At 50.0% G+C, this 17,376-nt stretch overlaps 1 protein-coding gene across 2 annotated transcripts; it reads right to left on the reverse strand.

The window, feature by feature from the left end:
- Positions 1–2,453: 2,453 nt before the first annotated feature.
- tinagl1 (tubulointerstitial nephritis antigen-like 1) lies at positions 2,454–17,142 on the reverse strand. Of its 2 annotated transcripts, none has more exons than XM_086014946.1 (12): positions 16,982–17,142; positions 14,809–15,113; positions 12,555–12,621; positions 11,332–11,424; positions 10,959–11,073; positions 9,698–9,824; positions 9,427–9,577; positions 8,909–9,098; positions 8,589–8,634; positions 7,194–7,317; positions 4,130–4,175; positions 2,454–4,052 (listed from the first exon to the last, which is right to left on the reverse strand). In XM_086014946.1, exons 2-12 carry the CDS (start codon positions 15,104–15,106, stop codon positions 3,885–3,887), a joined length of 1,425 nt encoding a protein of 474 aa, XP_085871072.1. In that variant the 5' UTR covers positions 15,107–15,113; positions 16,982–17,142; the 3' UTR covers positions 2,454–3,884. The 2 variants fall into 2 exon arrangements, with proteins under 2 accessions (XP_085871072.1, XP_085871073.1); XM_086014947.1 differs by lacking the exon at positions 16,982–17,142 and adding an exon at positions 15,522–15,650.
- Positions 17,143–17,376: the final 234 nt, after the last annotated feature.

The following is a 17,376-nucleotide window of genomic DNA, read 5'->3' on the forward strand; positions in this document are numbered from 1 at the left end:
TTTAAAGCAGTGTATCTTCAAATATTAGAATATTAAATCCGCTCCACCCATGAGCAACTACATATTTTCATCCCAGGGGAGACTGCGGGCAGTGAGAAAGCAAAGTAACATGGAGACTAACGTTCGCATTGCAAAACTGTAAATTAATTTTGATATCGATCACTATTGTCATTCTCCATTGTGTTGCCTGTCGCACACATGCTACACAATGCTAACAATGCTCTGGCTGAAAGGAAAGTGTGGCCTTCAGCACATTGCGTTGACCAGAGCACACCATTTAAAAACAAACAACTCTCCCACCAAAAAAGAGCACACATACCCCCGTCCTCATGTTTTTTTTTTATTTTTTGTGTGTGTGTGTGGGGGGGGGGGGGGGGATACTGGCGCCGCAAATCCATGCATGCACTTGCGGAGGTCTGTTTTTTCTAGAACATCCCCGCTCTCTCTTAAAATATATCCTACTGCCTTTGACAGGAGAGAGGTTATTTTTCTGATTTACATTTTTAATCGAAATAATAGGCATCGTTTATATCCATAGAAAGTAATATATACATAGTAGTTCTCTCTGTAATGCATTGTACTACTATCATGTCGTTTTTTTCTGCCAGTGTACTACAAATGACCACAAGATGCCAGCACTGGACAGGTTTTGTGGTACAGAGAGGGGTTAGATGTTCAATTAAATGAAATGTCATGTCATGTCATGTCATGTCATCTTCCAAACCGCTTATCCTATACAGGGTCGCGGGGAGTTGCTGGAGCCTATCCCAGCCGTCAATGGGCGAAGGCAGACGACACCCCGAACTGGTCGCCAGCCAGTCGCAGGGCACACATAGACACTGTCACTGAGCGGGAATCGATCCCACGCTGCCCGCACACAACTCAGGCGTGTGTACCACTACACTATCAGCGGACTTAATGAAATGTTATTATTTGAAATTAAATACTATTTGAAAATAATTAAAGATAAAAAAAATATTTTTATTACATTATACGTGTCAGTGTTCACGGCTACAAATATTTTTGATTTGATGAGTTATTTAGCATCTTATTTTTCCTAACTGTGGCAGTTGAATGGGGAAAAAACCCCAACTTTCCTTCAAGGAAGGCTTCCTATGGGAGTCTGTCTGCAATATACGAACATTAGTCCACATAGTATACGATGATATCATATGTGAGGATATTTTCAATTGGCAGCAAGTGAAATACTCTCTTTTGATACTGTCTGTAAACCTCTTGCACATGTTTCTGTTGTTTGTGCCAGGGTGGGGTCCGCACTGATTGTCCCGCTTTCCTCATCCGAGCGAGGGCGGGCGGGAGCGTGGCACTCGCCGCTGAGGTAACGGCTGCTTTGTCCGCCCGGCTGACGCGCAAACAATGAGAGAAATGTAAACAACGAAACCCAACTTTCCCTACTTGGACTTGCTGTGCGGCTGCTACCACCAGATAAGCTTTTATTGCTGAATGATGCGGAGTGTAGGGACACACAATGACATATTTTATCCTAGAAGAGATTTCGGGCAGTGGGAAAATAGAGTAATGCAGCAAATATGAGACTATGGAGCCAATACTGGAATTTTTGTCCTTCAAGCTATGTGTCTATCTAACGTCGCAGTCACAAATTTGCCCCACCAATGAGTGACAGATTTGATCCAAACGGAGACTGTGGGCAGCATGAAAACAGAGCGCTACAAAAAAGTAGACACTTTGAAGCTTATGTTAGTATTTTGTTCATTTATAGCTGTGTATGACCAATGTTAGCATGATCAATCAGCGTGACCACTCATTTTATCCAAGAGGAGACTGCGGGCGTCAGAAAAAGAAGCACTGCACCAAAGTGGAAACTGGAGCCATCGTTGTAATTTTCCTCCTTTCCAGCCGCGTATAATCAAATGTCACTCAAACGAATCTGCTCGAATAATTAGTGACACATTTTATCCCGAAGGCGATTGTGGGCAGGGAGAAATGGAGAGATGCTGCAAAGTGGATGTTGTGGAGCCAATGTATTGATCATTTTAGTCGAGTATCGTCAAATATTTATCCTCAGGCAAAACATTTTACCCATGAGGAGACTGTGGGCAGTGAGAAAATAGTGCTGTAGTAAATTACAGACTGTGGAGCTAACATGAGGATTATTTGTGGTCATTTCTAGCAGTGTATTCTCAAATGTTATTACGATAAAATAGCTTGACCAACATTTTTATCCAACAGGAGAATGCGGACAAAGGGAAAACAGTGCGACGCAACAAACTGCAGACCGTGGAGGCAAGGATAGTATTTTCATAATTACTCGTCACCTATCCTCAAATGTTGAGAGTGACGCGACTAAATTTAAGAGAAGTTTGTGGACAGAAACAAATGGGGCCCATACAGCACAGTGGAGACTCTGGAGCTAATGTTACTGTCCCCCCCCCCCCCCCCCCCCAACAGAAACACTGCAATGGAGGCGGGAAGGTGGTGGAAAGACTTTATTGTGCGGCACAAGAGGACGCTCACATTACATGTAGTGCGCATCGTACGGCCGATAGCGTAACATTGCACAGATATGAGAGGAATAACGTACGGTGTAGCTTAATTTACTTATAAATAAATGTCGACACACACGAGTGACTGTGGCGTTCACACACATACACACACGCGCACTCACGCACGCACGCACGCACACACGCACAGAACATTGTGGCGTGGTTGTTGGCATTCTTTGGTTGACGTTGAGATAAGCGGGTCACCGTCCGGCCATCAGGACGACAACAAGATGGAGGACGGCGGGCACGCCGCGCAGCACCTCGCCAGTCCATTCGTTTTTGTCTTTGAAGTCTGAAGGAAGAAGCGACGGCGCGAAAGATCATGAGGCAGGATTACGGCGTTTGAAGTGGCGCCTAATTGAAGGCCGGTGATAATCACAGCGTACCTCACTTTCAAGTGAGAGCTGGAAATCCCTGCTTGGGGGAGGTGGACTCTCCCAGCAAATAGTCACTCGGTCTTAACCGAATCAAATGGATCACTATTTGGCAGGCGGGTGTCTGATCTGATGATCTAACGTCATGAAGTCTGTTTGGAAAGGTTTCATGAGTTGCTTCGAAAAAATATCCTTGTTGCCATTTGTTCTATTACTGCTGGGGAAGTTGCATTTTTCTTCGCCGCTCTCCAGAAGCACCCGACACAATCAAAGTATAAAAATAAGCCACGAGTGTTGAGCGTGTGACGTCCACTATAGATAATTGCCATATACAGTAGACGGTAGCAAATCAAATCTTAGCACAACACGGCGACACGGGCATAGCATCATAGCGCGTTAAGACTGCTTTGCCCGAGTTTGTCAGAATAATAATCCGAATATAAGAACAAGACTCACTTGTATCAATGCTTTCCCTTGGAGGCATTTTGGCCCACGCAACACGTGTTTTTTCCGGAGGGCAAAATTGTGAAAGTCCACCGCCTGCAGCTTGTACTCGGAAACGCATTGTCCTAAACGTCAATACTCTGACTTGGGGACTAGATTCCAGGGAAGGTCTGGGCGTGTCTCTGTCGCTTGTTTTTTGGGATTTGCGCCTCCCCGATTTCCTCTCCTCCCAAAGCCGCTCCGTCGACGTCTCTTAGTGGTTAGAAATTTTCTTTTTTTTTTTTTTTTAAAAAGCACAACTACAAAGGGTCTGTCTTTCATCTCCTCCCTTCCCACACGCGTTTCTCTTGATCTGAAGCTGAGGAATTCTGGGCAATGCGCTCTCCGGAACAGTACCTGAGGGGCCTGGCGCGCTTCTTCAGACGCCCGCCCAGCCAACGAAAAGGAGCTTACATGTGGTGGAGCACCTGCTGGCGCCGGTGGTTGTGGGGGCTGCGCTGGGTGAAGTTCTGAGGCTCCTGCTGCGGTTGCCGTGCGGGCTCTAAAGGTGGCGGCGGCGCCGCCGCCGGCGCTGCTCGCGCATGTCCTCCATGGTGACCCTGCCCCACACGCCGATCACGAAGGTCTCGATCTCGCACTCGTTGTGGCCGCGGGCGATGCGGAAGTAGCCGTCCTCGCCCCAGTTCTTGCCCCAGGAGTTGGCGGCAATCTTTGAGAAGAAAAAAAAAAATGTTGAGGATACGCCATGTCATGTGGTTGAAGATGACGGGAAGCGCTTGGTCTTACCCAGTACTTCCTGGGAGTGCCACTATTGTCCCACTGTTCGCCCCACCTGAAGAAAGCGGAGAAGACGGTTATCGTCTCGGAATTGTGACGCGACTTGCAGAATTCAGAGATGCAAATGGACCTCACAATTTTCTCTCTTTTTCTACTTGGTTGATTACCACAAGTACCTTGTACCAGTTGTTGACTAATTAGGTAGCTACTTGACAAAATCTGCCGAAGAACCAATGGCCAAATCTACCCTAAAATGTAGATAAAAAAAAAAAAATGTAAATCTGCAATGGCAGACTTCCTCAGACACTTTGGCTTTGGCAGGACCAATGAAAATTGCCAAAGTGATCCAAAAGAGGCCCCATCCATCCAACCCAAATGTCTGACGTCCTGTTTCTTTGCATGGCTTTTGGAGACTGCTTTTTTGGGAGGGCCACTCACGATGGCCTTGTCGACCCAATTTGCTCACCAGTGACGGTACGGTTAGAAGGCTGAACTGAAACAGGAAGTCAAGTCCGAGAGAGACAAAACGTAAGGCGTGCCAAAGAGTTCATGGAATTTCAAAATGATCAGCGTTACTCAGCTCAATAGGAAGTGCGGGTCAACAACATCCTGGAAAAAGGAGTATTTATAGCCAACTCTCTGAAATCAATCTGATCTTCAAAATACATAGAAGAGCCCTTTTGCCTCTCCTGAAGATTTATAACAGGAAGTAGAGGACAGGTTGCGAGGAAGCCCAGGCCGCCTTGATCCCCAAAACACAAAAAAACAAACTAAACTAAACCCAAAAAAGCCCTTCCTCACCCGTCCGTCGTGGTTGCCAATGTTTGTGCACTGAGGACATCTTGGCGAGGCTCCATCATGATTCCCATGGTGTCTGGCCACTGCCAACTTGGACAAAACACTCGCCCTCCCCTCCCTGAGCCAATTCCCATCCTGTTTTTTTGCAATCCGGAACTTTCTGCTTTCCTCCTGAGAGACGCCTGCTAGCCAACGGCGTTTTATCTTAAAAGAGGAGGGAAAGGAATTGGGGGAAACGAGCGAGCCATTGGGACATCGTCGGCTGTCAGTCAGGACCGATTCATTGACAATGTCGCAGCGTTTCATGGACAATGTCGCAGCGTTTCATGGACAATGTCGCAGCGTTTCATGGACAATGTCCCAGCGTTTCATGGACAATGTCGCAGCGTTTCATGGACAATGTCGCAGCGTTTCATCGACAATGTCGCAGCGTTTCATAGACAATGTCGCAGCGTTTCATGGACAATGTCCCAGCGTTTCATGGACAATGTCGCAGCGTTTCATGGACAATGTCGCAGCGTTTCATGGACAATGTCGCAGCGTTTCATGGACAATGTTGCCAGCGGCTGCACAAACAACACACGCTGGCAGACTGTGGGATTGGGACGCTTCAGAACCTGTGCAGGGTTTCCCCAAAACCTAGAACGGGAGCCTTGACATTGGCAATGCGAACCCGAGGGCCCTTTGACGTCCGCCGACAGCAGAGGGCGGCGCTGGACTAAATGGCAGCAAACGAAAATGGATGGACTCATCCGCGCACTTCAACAAAAAGTCAAATTAAGTACAGCTGGAAAGATTGCATTTGGTTTATCCAGAAATGTCACCCAAAAACGGACTATTCCTCACAGTTTGTGACCGAGGCGTGTCTTGAAAAAGTCGTCGTCGTCGTCGTCGTCGTCGTCGTCGTCGTCTTTTTCTATAGCGCGGCCCAAACCACACGGAATGGAGCCACCGCCGCGAGGCGCAATCCGAGCCCAAATCAGCTCGCTTGGGAAAAGCCGCCCCGGCCCGCCGCTGACCTCTTGTGCGGGCGTACTGATCCCCCGTTCTTGTGTCCGATGCGCTGGGGATCAGCAGCCCAGACAATGGCCTTTCCACCACAGTGGAGCTCAATGGCGGTTGCGCAAACTTTCCCAGGCTGCCGGCTTAAAGGGCCGCGTACCGCTACCAAAACACCGGGACGCCCGCGGGCCGGGCGGCTCGGGTGCCCCCAAACGACCCTCCGGGCTCTCTGCCGCGTCCCCGTCGCCGCGCCCTTCCGCGCTTCTTCGTCTTTTAGCGTAGACACACTAATCCTGACATGGTCTGAAGGTTCATCGTCTTTGAATGAAACGTCCATTTGGAAGGAGAAAAATGTCGCTGGATCCAAATGATTTGTCAACTTGAAAAATGAATCTGGAGCCAAATAATTGACGAAATAAAATGGAGTAAATTCACCAAATCCTTTTTTCCGGTGTGCTCAAGCACAGCTATTTTTAAAACATTCCTTTGCATTCTAGTTGATGAATAACTTTTGGAAAATTGCTGTTTTCCTCAAACTTTTTCTCGCACACACACACACACGGACAAAAAAACTTTTCATTGAAAATTGAGACAGCAAGAGCTTGAAAGCCACATGGATGAGTCCCGCAAAACTGTATCCTTTGACTTTTTTTTTTTTTTTTTTTTTTGCGCAACGACTTTCTTCCGGCTTCTGACTGGCTAAGGCGGCCTGATGGTGGAGGGTTTTCGCACCACCTGTTGCTTTGCCATGCGCTTGAGCACCTGATAATGCATTTTCATTTTTTCACATTTTTCTCCGACATTTCTTTGAGTTAATTAAAAGGAGCCATTGGTGAGAAGCCACTCATTTTCCTCATTTGGCCAAGTAACATGTCATTGACACCAGACGGATGAAGGAAACATTTTACAAGTCGCACACATTCCATCGAAAAAGAGCCCCAAAGCGACTGATTGTCTGGAGATAGTCTCAAAGTTATCGGATGTGTTTTGGTTTGTGATGGCGGGGGGGGGGGGGCATTCATGAGCGGCAGACGTCGGGCCGCCCGGCGATGACGGAGACGCGAGTCAGGTAAGCCAGGTGTGTCAGACGTCTGCATATTTGCGGTCTGCACACTTACGAGATAAGGGGGGGGTGGGGGAGGCGGGGGCCGGGGGCGGGGTGGGGAGACGGGGGCCGGACGGGGGTGGCGGCGGAGGAGCCGAGTTGTGTCTTGAACCCGGCTTCATGTTTCCAGCGTGTCGCGACGAGGGCGGCAGAGCTGCGCTTACGTACCCCGTGATCCTGACCGAGTGCGTGCCGTGCTTGCGGTAGTGCGGCGGCTTGCTGAAGCTGACGTCGGTGTGCTTGTAGATGCCGCCCTTGTACACAAAGAAGTCCTCGTGCACCTCCATGATGGCTGCGGGCCCATTAAAAACAAAGAAATGATTGATCAGTACGCCAGCATGTGTTTGTGCGTGGGTTGCGCGCCTTGAATGATGCGACTTTCATTCGACTGCAATGTGGATCATTTTCCAGAAACAAGGGCAAAAAAAACCCCACTTTTCCCACATCATTCCAGGGCGCATTTTGCACACCTGTTCCACGAGTGTGACTTTCAAGCTCGGCCCAAACTAATCATTTCCCCAGAAATGCCCTCTTTTGGGAATGCTAAGACAGCGAGGCCTCCCTCCGCCTTACAAATCATGAAAAAGGGGACACAGACAATAGGCAATTAAACGCACACACACAGCGCACATGACTTTGTTTTCGGAATTCACAGGAAACTTGCCTCTTCCTGGCCTTCTGAACAATCAGACAAGAAGCGAAAGACGCACGCACGCACGCACGCACGCATGCATGCACGCACGCACGCACACACACGCACACACGCACACACGCATGCATGCACGCACGCACGCACACACACGCACACACGCACACACGCACACGTGCCTGGCCTATTCAAGGAAAAACTTGACAGCGTTCCAGATGGGCACCAGACTGTGAGGCGGGCACAGCTACGGAAGCTGACCGGGGTCAAAGCCGGACTACAAAAACCCTCCAGCGGCAGGTCAGACACGATGACATCATGCGCTCCCAAAAAAAAAAATCAAGTGCACTTTTGGATTCATTTGCGTCATTTTTTTTTACCACATGAATCACCAAATGGTTCAGGTCCTGAATATAACAAGAAATGTTCATTGACCATTAGCCTACAGACAGAGTTCCAAGCGAACACGGGAAAGCAGCAAGGGGGCGGCCATTTTGTCAGTTCTGTCGACTGAAAATGACATCGCAGATGCTCGGGGCTCAGACAACGACCAATCGTGGCTCAGCTTGAGAGAACAAGCGAGCCGCGATTGGTCGTTACCTGAGCAACTTTGATGTCATTTTCAGTGGACAGAGGTGACAAAATGGCTGCCCCAGGAGATACAAGCTAAAAACGGGGGAATTAACTCTTATTTACAAACGCAATATGAATCAGAATGCCTTGTTTCAACGAGTGGGCCTGCTGGGAACATATTCTTGAAAAAAAGATGTTTGGGTTGACTTCTTCTTTAATGTTCCGACTTGAAATCGTAAATCAAACTTGCCAAACACGACTGCCGCATGAATAGCAACGATTGTGTTTTTTTTAAAGTCTCCTAATGGCCACAAAGTGAAATAAATGAAAATCTATGACCTTACCTTGAACGGGGCCATTATCCATAATCTCCTTCATAATCTCCTTTTCCTACAAGGCACAACATAAACGGAGAGATGGTTACATCCCCGGAGTGCAGTCAAAGTCGAAAAACAAGATCGATCCTTGCCCCCCGGGCCCTTAATGGCCGACTTATCGACTTCACAGGCGGGCTCGGACGACTGAAGGAGGCCTCAGCTGTCGTTTAGGGTCGCCAGGTCAATGTCAGCCAACAGAAGGTGACGCTTTGCCCGAAGAAGGAAGCCGAGCGCCGCTTTTGCGCACGATTGCACATATGACGGATCTGACGCGGCGCCGCGCTTACGTTGGCCGAGAGCCTGTAGGGCGGCGTGGACTGGTAGATGTCGTTGTGCTGGTCGTGGTGCGCGTTGGGGCAGCGCTGCGTGGCCTGCCGCTTTCCGCGGCCCACCGAGCGGCTCTGCATCATGCAGCGGGCCGCCTGGGCCGCCGCGGGCAGCGGGGGGCTGTATGGGTAGCAGTCTTCTGTCACCACCCTGAAATTGAAAGAAAAAAAAAAGGTCATCAGCGTACAATATTTCAGGGAATTGACCTGTTGTACGAGGTCCATACAAGCGCCTCGTTAACTTAGCTTGCTACGCTTCGTTAGCGTTTTGGCAAGCCGGCCAACAACAAAGTGCCGTTATTTTGACGACCAATTTTTCCAGGCAATGCAATGACTAACGTAACGTTAGCATTTAGGGTAACGCAATAACACAAACATTCAGTTACTTTAGGGATTAAGCAATTTTTTTTCCCTTTAAGGTTTTGGAAGGATTCAAATGACACACCCCTCAATTTTGAGGGGTGTGGCTCGGTACTCACCCTCTGCGACGGAGATACCACCAGGCTCCGTCAACGCGGCCCCCGGCGCAGCCGCCCTGGTTCCTGGTGTCGCAGGAAATGAGGTTCTGCGGCGACAGCTGAGGAGTCATGTGACCCATGGACTGGATGGAGATGCGGTCTGATGCCACGGCTAAAGGGAAAATCAAGAGAACATCTTTTGAGGTCTCTGCCTCTTGTCGGAGGAAAGCCAAGGGAGTGTCCGTCCGTCCGTCCGTCCGTCCGTCCGTCCGTCCGTCTCGGTGCAGCCTACCCGCTGTTGAGAAGGCCCAGGAGGCGGCACAGTTGCCCTGGTCCAGAGGTTCGTGGATCTTGCCTGGCCACTTGTCAGCCGAGTTGAAACTGGCGGGCAGGACGTCGCCTTCAGGGTCCATATTCATCTGAGACAGAGAGAGAGAAGAGTCCTCTTCATCCACTCGAGAATCAATCATGGGTTCAACCCGATGCCTGAGCTGCGCGTCAGTCAAAGCCCAGCAGGCACGCGTGCCTTTGTCTGCTCCGAGATTAGCAAGTCTCGTAAAAATCAAACCATTTTTCTTGTGCTCGGATAAAATTGTGATGTTTTTAGCTCATTAAACCGTATGCTGACATCATGCTACCAACGCTAGAGATAAAAAACAAACACCGTAGCCGTTTGAATCCTGTCCAAAAGAAATGTCCGACTGCTGGAAGGAAGCAATATACAATGATTAAGTGTAAAATGGTGTTACGCTGTTGTTGGTTCATTTGCCAAAAAGGCGAATTCCAAGGCATTAACATAAAGCCTAAAAGCTACGCGGTCATCCACATCCACTCATTTGGAATCTGTTCAAAATCACGACATTTTGATGCACTTGATTTCATTGTAAAATAATGGTACGCTTTGAGCTCATGAACTCAAATGCTCATTTGGGCCCCTAACGTCAGGTTTAAAAGCTGTCTGTTTGCGTGGAAATTGGAAAACAAAAAATCTAATCAGCAGACTGCATTCTAACAATGGGAGACTTCAACTCCATTGCCGTCGTCTGCGTCATGTCGTGTCATTTCATCCAAACGTAGCAGGCACACCTTCGACTAAGTTCTGCTCGTGTTATTCATAAAACGACGCTCTTGTTAGCCCATGAACCAAAATGCTAATGCGAAGTGGTAACATTAGCGCGTGACTTGGGTCGAGCGGTCCTTGACAAATGGTCTTTGATCGCGACACAAGTGCAGGTAGCGACACGCGCACACAACCCCAAAAGCGGGCGGAGGCGGAGGCATTGTGTTGATTTGCGAGCGCAAGGAGCTGGAATGGAATGCCGCGCGAGGTATAAGGGGGCCGCGTTGGAGCAAAGTAGCAGACCATGCCTTCCATGTTTTGCCCGGGGTCTTACGTAACGCAGCGGGCCAGAGGGCACGCAATGCATTCCGACTGGCCCGCACGATGAGCGCATGGGACCTTTTGATCTCTGTCGCCTGTTCTCAAGACAAAACGAAAAGGTTCCGCTCCGCGACGCGACGTGCATACGCACGCTCTGGAGATTCCCGCCCACCTGGATCTCGTTCATGTTCATGATGGTTTTGGAGGGTCTGCGCGTGCCCAGTCGGTAGCGGATGCCCTCGTCCAGCGTCATGCCGTACAACTGAGTGTAGTTAGCGGCCCTCCACCTGGTTAGAAGAACCACTTTATTACGACACCACCACTGTATGCGACGCCGCAGTGTTAAGCAACCTTCATTGAGCCATGACATATTTTACATTCCAAAAAAAAAAAATACATCTCACACGACACCACCCCCCAAAAAATGGCACAAAAAGTATCACATCGTGAAAGAGTGACGACCTCGTCCCGGGTCAAATTGCCCACAGTGGTCGGGAAGCACTCTTGTACCACACTCCTCCCGTTTACGTGTGTTTCTGTCCTACCCATAATTCCCTCCGTTGACAGCCTGGATCATGTTGCCGTCCACCAGACAGGCGTTCTGTTCACACTCCCAGCGTCCTGTGGTGCCGCAGGTGCTACAAAGCGAAGCAAACAAAAACAACATGCACATTTCAATGCTAAAGAGGCATTTTTGCCTTGTTGCTAGGCAGAGTTCACAAGTCAATGGAAAACCTGGAATATGCCCGTCAAGGCTGTCAGAATAAAAAGAACTAGGACGATTAATGGCTTTCGCTTAACTGCATTCATTATTTCAAAAAAAAAACAAGATGGCGACAACTTCCCAATCTGAGATCAAACATACAGTAGCTAGCTGGGACATTGTAAGCTAGCTCACGTGTGCAGGTGATTGACGTGAATTTTTGTTCCCGGCATCTCACTTGTTGCTAGTCGGAGTTCACGGGGCGGAATCGTAAATGCCCCAAATAAACGGGAAAAAAGAGGTTTGAAGAAATCCGAGGCAGGAAGGCCCCGATAGGCACTTGCGGGGGCTCACTCAACAGCCGCTAACGAGGAGGGAGCAGCGGAAGCCAAGTCTTCCGCCCGCCCGCCTGTCCTGAATCAGGCGGGGCGGGAGGATGCGCCTTTGGGAAAGGAAGGATCGGGAGAGCGAGTGGGAGCTGTCGAGAGCGCTGACACCAACGAGGCGTCTTTGTGGTTGGAGAACATACGTGGCGTTTTCTGGCTATTTTCAGCATCCGGCGTGTGCGTTTGCTCGTCTGCCGTCAACGTCTATTCTTACGTCTCTGGAGCTTTCCTGTCCCAATTCCCCCAAGCCGCCTCGATAAGCGGCAAAGCCGGGAGCCGATCGCGCCGACGGCGTACGGCTCGCGACGGCGTACGGCCTGCGACGGCGTACGGCTCGCGACGGCGTACGGCTCGCGACGGCGTACGGCTCGCGACGGCGTACGGCCTGCGACGGCGTACGGCCCGCGACGGCGTACGGCTCGCGACGGCGTACGGCTCGCGACGGCGTACGGCCTGCGACGCCGTACGGCCCGCGACGGCGTACGGCTCGCGACGGCGTACGGCTCGCGACGGCGTACGGCCCGCGACGGCGTACGGCCCGCGACGGCGTACGGCCCGCGACGGCGTACGGCCCGCGACGGCGTACGGCTCGCGACGGCGTACGGCGGTGACTTTTGAAGCAGATAACGTGACGCTTATGTTGAAATGAGTGACGGCTACGTTTTGTTTTTGCACATACCACAAGTTGCAGTTGTCCTTGTAGGTTTGCCCTGAGAGGAACTTGATCGCGTTTCTTTCGCAGGAGCCTAAAAGGAGAGACACAATTCACAATCTGAAGAAGGCCTCTGAGGACACAAACGGCTACTATTTGCTATCACAACGGTGCAATGTGTTTTGTGTTGTTTTTAAGGCAGCGCGGAAGGTTAAGGAGCGCTGAGCGCCGGTAATCCAGCGCAGGAATGTGCTGTTCGCTTCTCTTCCGCTTCCCATTGAGGACCTTGTCAACTTCTTACTCGCTCTCGCAATCAACTGATTCCACATTCCAAAAACGGATTCTAAATGTGCTCTTTTTGCTATAATTCTCTTTGTGTCCGACTAAAACCGCGTCAGACTCGTAACAGCACATATTCATTGCATCGATCGGTTAGGTCTGCCGTACGGACTTCTCCAAATGCAGGGGACGGGAAAGGAAACCATTTTTTTTCCAGGAGGAGAATGAGGGCAGCGAGATAACAGAGCGGAGACTGTGGAGCATAGTCCGGCAGTGAGCAGAATGACCAGAGCTTGAAGGTCTTTTGGGAACCTCAATAAGGAGGCAAGAGGAGACTGTGGGCAACAGGAATCCAAAGTACTGCAGCAAATCAGAGACTGCGGAGTCCACAGCTTCTAGTCGGGCATCCTCAACAGCTTGGAGCCATGGTGAGAAGAGCAGTTTGATCTCAGAGGAGAATGTGGGCAGGAAGAAGTCAGAGCTCTGCAGCAAAGTGGAGACGGTGGAGTAGCACAAGTAACCCTTGAAATCCTGCTTACAAAGTAGTCCTCCTAATCTCCCATTGGAATGTTTGTGACATTCATTCTTTCCTGGGGAATGTTGCTGATTCCGCTTGAAATTTGAGCTTGAAAAAAAAAAAGAGCAATTCCCTGGTGGAATTCTGGGAATGAGCCGGCAGGGAATTTACGAGGTGCGCAGGTTTCCTCGTCAGGTGCGAGGGAATTTCGCAGTGAGGCCCCCTCCGTGTTTGTGATCGGGGGGGGGGGGAGAATTCCACTGAGGCAAGCGAAGTCAGCCGCTTACGTCATTAGCTGCACATTAGGTGCGACTCTGACACGGATTCATCAAGAGCATTCTGGGAATTTTCCAGGCACGAGTGTTAGAAAATGATCGACTAGGATGGCAGGGAAGCGGAAGGAGCTTTTCTTACAGCTCCTGTCGTGCAACCCCGTGGCCTGTCTGCTCCCCGCCCCCCCCCCCCCCTACATGGTCAGCATTCTTTGTCCCGACCTCCCACCTTCCCGCCGTGACTCCATAAGGAGCCTTCTGTTGTCAGGTGGACTTCTGCTGTTCAGAGCACATTTTTTAGGCCTCGCCTTTAAGAAAGCTCTGAGGGAGGGAAAAAAAGAAAAAATACATTTCAAAAAGCCACGCCCTCCTTTTTCTTTTTTCTGACTGAGAGAACAGCATGTTTAAGCCGGAAGCCCGAGTTGGAGGGGCAAAAGTAAATGAAAACAACCAAAGAATGAAGCATACAAAAACTGGAGCAAAAGAAAAGCAAACATACTCAATCCAGATACAAACATATACAGTACACATGTGCGAGTGCAAATTCTGGAGAGCATGGGTCGTATTGGCCGTGTAAAGTTTGAAAAGCGTTGGACCGTGTACGGACCCCTGCGGGACGCCTTTGAGAAGTGATAACGCGTCTGAGAGAAGAACATCAACCTGAAAAGTCACTGAAAGTGAGCAGGCTGTTGTGTCAAGGACTTTCAAGTAAAGAATATTTGCATGAAGTCATTTCAAATGAGATGAATGCAATTGAAACAAATGACCTTTATACATGCAAATGGATGTACATATGATGAGTATTGAACATTGGTATTCAAATATTAAGTATTGATTGAAGACAATACAGATCATAACGGTGTAAAAAAAAAAAAAGACAAATATTTGGTTTACAGTACTTTAGCGTCGAATGTTCCAATTTCGATTCAAACCAAAACTAGTAAAACTATTTGTCCAAAAATGAAAACGTGAAAACAAAAGGACAAATGAATTCAAATGTAAGAATAATTGTGGGAATTCATTGAAAAGATGAATTTCAATCAAAACAAAAAGAAATCAATCAATCGGACACCGGTGCCCCGGCGGCCCCGGCCGCCCCCGCCGCCCCAGCCGCCCCCGCCGCCCCAGCCGCCCCCGCCGCCCCAGCCGCCCCCGCCGCCCCAGCCGCCCCCGCCGCCCCAGCCGCCCCAGCCGCCCCCCGCCCCATACATACCAATGAACGGGGGCTCCACGCCCAGACAGTGCCCCCAGAAGTCGGGGCAGCAGTCGGACACGGTGCGGTTGCAGAAGAGGTCGCAGTAGCAGATGGTGTCCAAGTAGGGCACGGTGCACAGGTCGTCGCGGCCCGGGCAGCAGCCGCCTCGCCGCTGGCAGTACGAGCCCAGCGGGTCGCGGATGCCGCCCGTGTGCAGCGGGGCGGCCAGCTCCCTCTTGCTCCTCCTCCACCGGCTCCTCTCCGCACTTCCCTCTGCCGCCACTAGGAGCAGCGCGCCCAACGCCAGGAGCTTCATGATGAGCCTGCGAGCGGCAGAGGGAAAAGATGGAATTAAATGAAGCTGCCAAGACAAACACTGGCTAAATGCGACGCTCCGGTTAGCCGGAGCTGATGGAAAAGTTCTCCAAACGGAAGGCCGCGCGTCATGGGGGAGGGTCACGGAGAAAGGCCGCTTCCCAGGGAATGAGGCATTTCCCGCATTTTTCTGCCTCGTCAATGTCCTTATTTAGCATGCGTTGTGTACGCTGCGTTTGGATTCAGCCGTCGCTTACTTGACAAGCGTTACACTTTGCGCATATAAAAGCCAACGCGCAAGTTGGATTAGCTCAATGCTAACAAACAATGGCAAAATGCCATTGAGGGGCTAACACAATTAGCGTCGTGAAATCATTCTCAATACAACCGAACTAGCTGGCAATTCATTCACATACCACTAGAGGGCGCCTGCCGATCACATATCACTTTATGATGCGACGCAAAGGTATGTGTGGCTAACAAACGGCCGGACGACTCCAACATGTCCAACATTGAGGTGTCATTGATGTGAAAGTATCGGGAACATTGAGCTAAGTCTTCATTTCCCGTGTACAGTTTGTTCCCATGACGATCTACCCGCCCCCTCCACTCCACCCGCCAAAAATGTGACATTGCTTTGAGCTTTTGACCTGCTGCTTACACAAATAGAACCATTAATTATCCAATCATATCATAGGACACAATGGGAGCTCCCCGAGTGAAGTGAAGCTCCGCAAAAGATCTCTGCCATGCTGTTTTCTGCATGACTGCGCCTTTTGTTGCACGCGCGCGCGCACGCACGCACACGTATGGTATTATGGGACGGGCAGGGCCACTCTTTCTTTACACAAATGTTCTGTTGCAGCAGCAGCAGCAGCAGCAGCAGCAGCAGCGGAGCAATAAAAGACCTGCCGAGGCGTTCGGGTCACACTGCCATGGTGGGGGCAAAAAACAACATCAGAAACTCTTATCATAGCAAATCGATTGAAAAGCCAAAAGTAAAAAGAAATGGTGGCAACTAAATATCCAGTTTGGCCTCCACATGCTGCCAGAACAAATGTTAGGTGGCATGAGGTCATGTCGTAAATGAGTCAACGTCATTGCGATATGCAGTAAGACGCCGCTGACTGCTTTGGCTACACACAATCCAGCTGACTTGTCCCGTACAAAGTATTCATCGTCGCATTTCGAGCGATGAGCTTTTATGGCGGCTTTACATGCGTTACCTCCGACCCCGACGCATGGACTTTGAGTCGCAGTGTACGGGGGGGGGGGGGGGGGGGGGGGGCGCACGATGAGTCAGACGCGATTACATGGAGTCTTGTTGAAAATAAATGACAAGTAAGTGGAAAAGGCATCAAGTGCGGTCGATGTGCTACCTCGAGCAGAGCATACTTAGCGCAGGTGAGGTTTCGATTGTATTCTTGTCAAGTACAAAGAGCAGCTGCACACACGCAGTAGACTCGGCCACCTCTTGGAGGGGAAAAAACAAACAAACACCTGCTGGGCTATTACAATAGACTAGGAATTGAGCGTAACTAATCATCAAATGTTAAGTTGATGGAAAATTTGACATTAGAGGCCACTGAAGGGCAGACTTCTTGTGATCATTGGCATCATTTCTCCATTTATTCATTCAACTATTTGTTTCTGTTTGCTCCAGCACGCAATTCAGACAGCAAACTTCAAAGCACTTTAGCCAAAACCTAAGCAAGAAAAAAACCCCTTTTGATGCATTTTATGTCGCGGGAGAGCTCCGCCTGGCCTTTTGAAGGCGTTTCTCACAGAACAGGATGATGATCACCAAACAAAAGTTCATCAGTGCAACACACACACACACGTCTATAGAGTACACATTTTGCGCTTGTTCCTTTACCTTATTGCCGAAATCCAATTTCTTTCTTTTTAATCCGAAAGCAAAAGGAATGAAGAAACCTCTGTCTTTGTGCGTGCGTGCGTGTCGAAGAGGATGTGCGGAGCTGCACTTGCGTGTTCTCTATATACAGGCAGGCGGCAGGGATAACCACTCCCCCGTGACCCCCAACGCCGCCCCCCCAAGCAACTTGTCCTCCACCGCGGCGCCGCTTCGCCGCCTACCTGCGAAATCCGCGGCCTCGGCCGTGCGCATTCCCTTTTTCTCCGCTTCCCTTCACCCTCACAGCTTTCCTATCGCTCGTGCTTATCGAACGCCGGACGTGTGAGCGCACGAAATTTGTTTGGAATTCACTCAGCCAGAAAACAGCAGCAGCAGCAGCAGCAGCGGCAGCATTC

Source organism: Filicampus tigris, chromosome 18 (assembly GCF_054856515.1).
Source record: "Filicampus tigris isolate MCC_2025a chromosome 18, RoL_Ftig_1.0, whole genome shotgun sequence".
NCBI classification, from domain to species: domain Eukaryota; kingdom Metazoa; phylum Chordata; class Actinopteri; order Syngnathiformes; family Syngnathidae; genus Filicampus; species Filicampus tigris.